The sequence below is a fragment of the Xyrauchen texanus genome, chromosome 30 (genome assembly GCF_025860055.1).
Source record: "Xyrauchen texanus isolate HMW12.3.18 chromosome 30, RBS_HiC_50CHRs, whole genome shotgun sequence".
NCBI classification, from domain to species: Eukaryota; Metazoa; Chordata; class Actinopteri; order Cypriniformes; family Catostomidae; genus Xyrauchen; species Xyrauchen texanus.
The window spans coordinates 40351706-40358890 of NC_068305.1; the positions used below are offsets into that span (position 1 = coordinate 40351706).

At 47.0% G+C, this 7185-nt stretch overlaps 2 protein-coding genes across 3 annotated transcripts in view; both read right to left on the minus strand.

The window, feature by feature from the left end:
* psmg4 (proteasome (prosome, macropain) assembly chaperone 4) overlaps positions 1-7185 on the minus strand; it is a 180371-nt gene that overhangs the window by 116593 nt on the left and 56593 nt on the right. The window lies entirely within an intron of this gene.
* The window catches only part of LOC127623577 (desmoplakin-like), a 38491-nt gene that overhangs the window by 16231 nt on the left and 15075 nt on the right, over positions 1-7185 (minus strand). For both annotated transcript variants that reach the window (XM_052097964.1, XM_052097963.1), the window contains exons 5-13: positions 6013-6138; positions 5769-5846; positions 5446-5613; positions 5207-5311; positions 5025-5120; positions 2666-2791; positions 2411-2569; positions 2067-2221; positions 78-204 (exon numbers count right to left, since the gene is read on the minus strand). In XM_052097964.1, the coding sequence (XP_051953924.1) occupies positions 78-204; positions 2067-2221; positions 2411-2569; positions 2666-2791; positions 5025-5120; positions 5207-5311; positions 5446-5613; positions 5769-5846; positions 6013-6138 (1140 nt within the window). The remainder of the gene's footprint in view (positions 1-77; positions 205-2066; positions 2222-2410; positions 2570-2665; positions 2792-5024; positions 5121-5206; positions 5312-5445; positions 5614-5768; positions 5847-6012; positions 6139-7185) is intronic.

Genomic DNA, 7185 nt, shown 5'->3' on the forward strand with positions numbered 1-7185 from the left:
TAGACGATATCTAGCTAATGTTCATTGTATGTCGTAAGAATGCAAAACCATTAACTACAACAGACTGAGCTAGTTACCATGTTGATGGTGAGGGAATTGATGCGGTTGATGTCCAGCAGACAGTACTGCCATGAGATCATACTCTTAATGTTGATGTACAGCTGATTCCACACTGATAAAATGGCGTCATAATACTGGGAATTCCTGCCAGCACACACAAACACGAACAGTTCAGATTTCAACACACGTCCAAAAGTCTAAAAAACACACTAAAGTCTGGCACATTCAAAATGACATTTTTTAGTTCGACTAAATACACACAAATACACATTTTGCATTTGAGGGTCAAAAATTGCTGGAATTTTGTCCCATTCCTCCAGACAGACAGAACTGGTGTAACTGAGTCGAGTTTGTAGGCGTACTTGCTCATACACGCTTTTCAGTTCTGCCCTCATATTTGGATTTCAGATTGGATTGAGGGTTTTGTGATGGCCACTCCAATACTTTGACTTTGTTGTCCTTAAACCATTGTGCCACAACTTTGGAGGTGTGCTTGGGGTCATCGTCCATTTGGAAGACCCATTTGCGACCTTCTGATCTTCTGTTAGCTTTAACTTCCTGTCTGATGCCTTGAGATGTTGCTTCAATATATCCACATAATGTTCCTTCCTCATGATGTCATCATCTATTTAGTGAAGTGCACCAGTCCCTCCTGCAGCAAACACCCCCACAACATGATGCTGCACCCCCATGCTTCACGGTCGGGATGGTGTTCTACCCCTTTTTCCTCCAATCATAACGATGGTCATTATGGACAAACAGGTCAATATTGTTTCATCAGACCAGAGGACCGTTATGGCTGTTTTGGAGCAGTGGCTTCTTCCTTGCTGAGCACCTTTCAGGTGATGTCCATATAGGACTGGTTTTGCTGTGGATCTAGATACTCGTCCACCTGTTTCCTGCAGCATCTTCACAAGGTCCTTTGCTGTTGTTCTGGGATTGATTTGCACTTTTCACACAAACTACGTTCATCTCTAGGAGACAGAATGCATCTCCTTCCTGAGCGGTGTGATGACTGTGTGGTCACATGGTGTTTATACTTGCGTACTATTGTTTGTACAGATGAACGTGGCACCTTCAGGCGTTTGGAAATTGCTCCCAAGGATGAACCAGACTTGTGGAGGTCCACAATGGTTTCTGAGGTCTTGGCACACATCTACTAATGTGTGCATGAACTATTGCTCTGGCCACACCCCCTTTAGACAGCAGTACCTTTGATTTAGTTTACATTTATGCATTTGGCAGTTAAGTGTCACATCTGTCATGTCTGTTTATATATATATATATATATTATTTATGTGTGTATTTTGATAAGTCTTGACAAAGTCACTAAGTTTGGTATCCATATTAAAAACTATGCGGTGTTTAAAAATGTATATTTACCTCTCCCGGTTCAAAAACGACCCGAACGCAATAAGAGGGTTAAATAACACTTTATTTTGCCTAATTTTGGAAAAAGGACATCTGGATTGGAAATGACGCTCGTCGTTTTGCCTCAGACTTCAAAAAAACGTTATTAGGGGTGAAGATGTTTGGTGTGGTGGAAATGATGGCAAAACTGTTAAACAGTCATTATTGTTTTTTTGTTGTTGTTTGTTTACTTTTCTCCCAATTTGTAACCCCAATTCCCAGTGTGCTCTAAGTCCTCGTGGTGGCGTAGTGACTCGCCTCAATCCGGGTGGCGGAGGACGAATCTCAGTTGCCTCCACGTCTGAGACCGTCATTCCTGTGGCTTGTTGAGCGCGTTATCGTGGAGACGTAGCACGTGTGGCGGCTTCACGCTATTCTCCGCGGCATCCACGCACAACTCACCACACGCCCCACCGAGAATGAGAACCACATTATAGTGACCACGAGGAGGTTACCCCATGTGACTCTACCCTCCCTAGCAACCGGACCAATTTGGTTGCTAAGGAGACCTGGCTGGAGTTACTCAGCACGCCCTGGTTTTGAACTCGCGACCCCTAGAATCATGTGGAAAAAAATATATATACATAAAAAATTACTTTTGTGCCAGGCTGATGGCGAGTGGATTTGGTGGCGGCACCAGCAGACAGACCGAAGGCACCTGCATGTCCATTCCTCCAGGTCCCCTCACCTGCCATGTGGTCCGTTCAGTGTTGTCCTTCAGAATCCCTTCATCTTCCTTACGGATCACCTTCTACACACAGGCAACACACAAGATACACAATGACAACACAGATCTGAGATTTTCTGAGCAGAAAGACTTTTTTAATAATGTTGGGACTGTCAAAAACATCTGTCGGAGGAAAATGAACCAAATGAACCATCAGAAGTTCATATATGTGTATGTGTTTTTTAAAAGTAGGTATGTTGGTTTATGTGTCACCTCGTCTTGTCTGAAGTCACACAGCGCGCGCACAAGCACAGGTGATTGGCTGTTGATTTTCTCCTCGGGGTTTCTCAGCTTCAGTCTGATAATATTCTTGGATTTTATCACCAGCTGTTGGACCATCTCCCTCTGCTCTGCCAAACGCTCACGCTCTCTCTGATAAACACACATGTCACAGGTTACAAACACCTGCATCCATCTCTCTGTTAACACTCTTGGGAATCTTGGGAATAAAGTTTGGATATGTGTTACCTCCAGACCCTGTAAAAGTTCTAGTAATTTGTGCAGCGGTGTCGACTTATCGCAGGAAAAGTTCTTGCGGATGTTGTCGTGCTCTTTCTTGAGTTTGCTGTTCATGTCAGTCGTCTCCTTGAAGAACTACAGAAAGAATTTATAAAGTTAACATTAACGTTTCCAATTTGTGTGTGTCCATGTGTGTGTGTGTGTGTGTGTCCATGTGTGTGTGTCTGTCCGTGTGTGTCCTTGTGTGTGTGTGTCCGTGTGTGTGTGAATGTGTGTGTCATGTGTGTGTGTGTGTCCATGTGTGTGTGTCTGTCCGTATGTGTCCTTGTGTGTGTGTGTCCGTGTGTGTGTGAATGTGTGTGTGTCCGTGTGTGTGTGTCCATGTCCGTGTGTGAATGTGTCCGTGTGTGTGTGTGTGTCTGTCCGTGTGTCCTTGTGTGTGTGTCCGTGTGTGTGTAAATGTGTGTGTGTGTGTCCGTGTGTGATTGTGTCCGTGTGTGTGTGTCCATGTCCGTGTGTGAATGTGTCCGTGTGTGTGTGTGTGTGTGTGTGTCCATGTGTGTGTGTGTCCGTGTGTGTGTGTCTGTGTGTGTGTGTCCTTGTGTGTGTGTCCATGTGTGTGTGTCTGTCCGTGTGTGTCCTTGTGTGTGTGTCCGTGTGTGTGTGAATGTGTGTGTGTGTCCATGTGTGATTGTGTCCATGTATGTGTGTCCGTGTGTGTCCTTGTGTGTGTGTCCGTGTGAATGTGTGTGTCTGTCCGTGTGTGTCCTTGTGTGTGTGTGTGTGTGTCCATGTGTGTGAATGTGTGTGTGTCCGTGTGAATGTGTGTGTCTGTCCGTGTGTGTCCTTGTGTGTGTGTGTGTGTGTCCATGTGTGTGAATGTGTGTGTGTCCGTGTGTGATTGTGTCCGTGTGTGTGTGTCCATGTCCGTGTGTGAATGTGTCCGTGTGTGTGTGTGTCCATGTGTGTGTGTGTCTGTCCGTGTGTGTCCTTGTGTGTGTGTCCGTGTGTGTGTGAATGTGTGTGTGTGTGTGTCCGTGTGTGATTGTGTCCATGTATGTGTGTCCGTGTGTGTGTGTGTGTCCATGTCCGTGTGTGAATGTGTCCGTGTGTGATTGTGTCCATGTGTGTGTATGTGTGTATGTGTCCTTGTGTGTCCGTGTGTGTGTATGTGTGTCCGTGTGTGTGAGTGAGTGTGTGAATGTGTCCTTGTGTGTGTGTGTGTCCGTGTGTGTGTGTGTATGTGTCCTTGTGTGCGCGTGTGTGTGTATGTTTGTCCGTGTGTATGTGTCCTTGTGTGTGCGTGTCCGTGTGTGTGTATGTTTGTCCGTGTGAATGTGTCCATGTGTGTGAGTGTGTGTGTGTGTGTGTGTGTGTGTGTGTGTTCGCGTGTGTTTTCGTGTGTCAGTGTCTGTGTGTGCCTGTGTGTGTGAGTGAGTGTGTGTATGTGTGTGTCCGCATGTGTGTTCATGTGTCCGTGTGTGTGTGTGTGAGTGTGTGTCCGCGTGTGTGAGTGAGTATGTGTGTGTGTGTCCGCGTGTGTTTTCGTGTGTCCGTGTCTGTGTGTGTGTCTGTGTCTGTGAGTGAGTGTGTGTATGTGTGTGTCCGCGTGTGTGTTCATGTGTCCGTGTGTGTGTGTATGTGTGTGAGTGTGTGTGTGTCTGTGTGTGTTTTCGTGTGTCCGTGTCTGTGTGTGTGTCTGTGTGTGTGAGTGAGTGTGTGTAAGTGTGTGTCCGCGTGTGTGTTCATGTGTCCGTGTGTGTGTGTATGTGTGTGAGTGTGTGTATGTGTGTTCATGTGTCCGTGTGTGTGTGTGTGAGTGTGTGTCCGCGTGTGTGAGTGAGTATGTGTGTGTGTCCGCATGTGTTTTCGTGTGTCCGTGTCTGTGTGTGTGTCTGTGTGTGTGAGTGAGTGTGTGTATGTGTGTGTCCGCGTGTGTGTGTGTCTGTGTGTGTTTTCGTGTGTCCGTGTCTGTGTCTGTGTGTGTGAGTGAGTGTGTGTAAGTGTGTGTCCGCGTGTGTGTTCATGTGTGTGTGTCTGTGTGTGTGAGTGAGTGTGTGTAAGTGTGTGTCCGCGTGTGTGTTCATGTGTCCGTGTGTGTGTGTATGTGTGTGAGTGTGTGTATGTGTGTTCATGTGTCCGTGTGTGTGTGTGTGTCTGTGTGTGAAAGTGTGTGAGTGTGTATGTGTGTGTGAGTGTGTGTCCGTGTGTCGATGTGTGCGAGAGTGTGTGTGTGTGTGTCCACGTGTGTGTTCATGTGTGTATGTGTGTTCATGTGACCATGAGTGTGTGTGTGTGTGTGTGTGAGAGTGAGTGAGTGTGTGTGAGTGTGTGTGTGTGTTCATGTGTCCGTGTGTGTGTGTGTTACCTGGCTGTATTTTGCATTTTCCTTCAGATGGACGTTAATGCATTTGGTGATCTGTAGAAGCCAGCTCCACTGCGTCTGTAGCGTATCCATATACGCCTTTGAAAAAACACACATCAGTTCTCAGAGTCAGTAACGCAACAGAACGGGTAAACGCAACACAAGTGGATCAGAAACACATTTACCTGGATCTTATCAGACGCAGGATGTGTGTTCTTCAGCACAGTGTCCACCTTCCCTTTAAGAACATTCATATCCATTTCCTTCCGCTCCAGTTCTCTCATCAGTTTCTAAATGACAAATATAAACACTCGATTCAGTTTTAGTGTATCTGTATTGTGCAACCAAAATACCAATCATAAACAGGAAAAAAATTGGGAGAATAACGTTGAGGCGGTTTTTATGAGTCAGAGTTTGGTCTTACTGAAAAGCTCTCCTCTTTCTTCGGGATGTAGACGTCTATGTTTTTATCGCCCCAGTCGAACATCAGCTCCTCTTCCTCTCTGTCGTTCACCCACATGATCTGATTAGATATCTCCTCTATGATGGTCCTCAGTTCCTGCAGCTGAATGCCTCTCTGGTACACCGCTTTCTGAAGAGAACAAATCACGATGCCTTCAGCTTCAGAGCTTGATTTTACTCGCACATTGCGCTATGCAGCTGCCGTAGTTTTAAAGCATTGCAAAAGTACTGTTTAGCTGGATTTTTGTTTTTTTAACGCATGGATTGATTTTGACCTGTTCTTACCTGAAGACTCTCCCATTCTTGTTCCAGTTTGTTCAGATTGGATCTGTTTATGTCTATATTTTGATCTCTGCTATGCATCTAGAGTAAGAAGATAAATTCATATCTGAGCACAGGGGCGTAGGTTGCCAGGAGGGGTCAAAACAACCTTCAAAACAAAAGTACAACCTTCCCTCCAGTATTTATACCATGATCAATGGAAACATGTAAATGCTTCACGACGCTCTTGTCTATACGATTCACTCACCAGTTCTGCTCGAGCTCTATCAACCACCTCACTCCTCTGCAGGGAGCCTTCAATGGTGATGTGATTGACTATCTGCTGCTGGATGGTCGATATGTCTTCCCCCCATGATGACGTCTCAAGCATTCGCTGCACACACACACACACACACATTTGACAGAGCAGTGTTAAAAAAAACACAACAATTTAAAAACGAACTAGACATTCACGATCGTTAGTTGCCTCCGCGTCTGACACCATCAATCCGCATCTTATCACGTGGCTTGTTGAGCGCGTTACCGCGGAGACGTAGCGCGTGTGGAGGCTTCACGCTATTCTGCGCGGTATCCACGCACAACTCGCCACACGTCCCACCGAGAGGGACAACCACGTTATAGCGACCACGAGGAGCTTACCCCATGTGACTCTACCCTCCCTAGCAACCGGGCCAATTTGGTTACCCCATGTGACTCTACCGTCCCTAGCAACCGGGCCAATTTGGTTACCCCATGTGACTTTACCCTCCCTAGGAACCGGGCCAATTTGGTTACCCCATGTGACTCTACCCTCCCTAGCAACCGGGCCAATTTGGTTACCCCATGTGACACTACCCTCCCTAGCAACCGGGCCAATTTGGTTACCCCATGTGACTCGACCCTCCCTAGCAACCGGGCCAATTTGGTTAACCCATGTGACTCTACCCTCCCTAGCAACCGGGCCAATTTGGTTACCCCATGTGACACTACCCTCCCTAGCAACGGGACAAATTTGGTTACCCCATGTGACTCGACCCTCTCTAGCAACCGGGCCAATTTGGTTACCCCATGTGACTCTACCCTCCCTAGCAACCGGGCCAATTTGGTTACCCCATGTGACTCTACCCTCCCTAGCAACCGGGCCAATTTGGTTACCCCATGTGACACTACCCTCCCTAGCAACCGGGCCAAATTGGTTATCCCATGTGACTCTACCCTCCCTAGCAACCGGGCCAATTTGGTTACCCCATGTGACTTTACCCTCCCTAGCAACCGGGCCACTTTGGTTACCCCATGTGACTCTACCCTCCCTAGCAACCGGGCCAATTTGGTTACCCCATGTGACTCTACCCTCCCTAGCACCCGGGCCAATTTGGTTATCCCATGTGACCCTACCCTCCCTAGCAACCAGGCCAATTTGGTTATCCCATGTGACTCTACC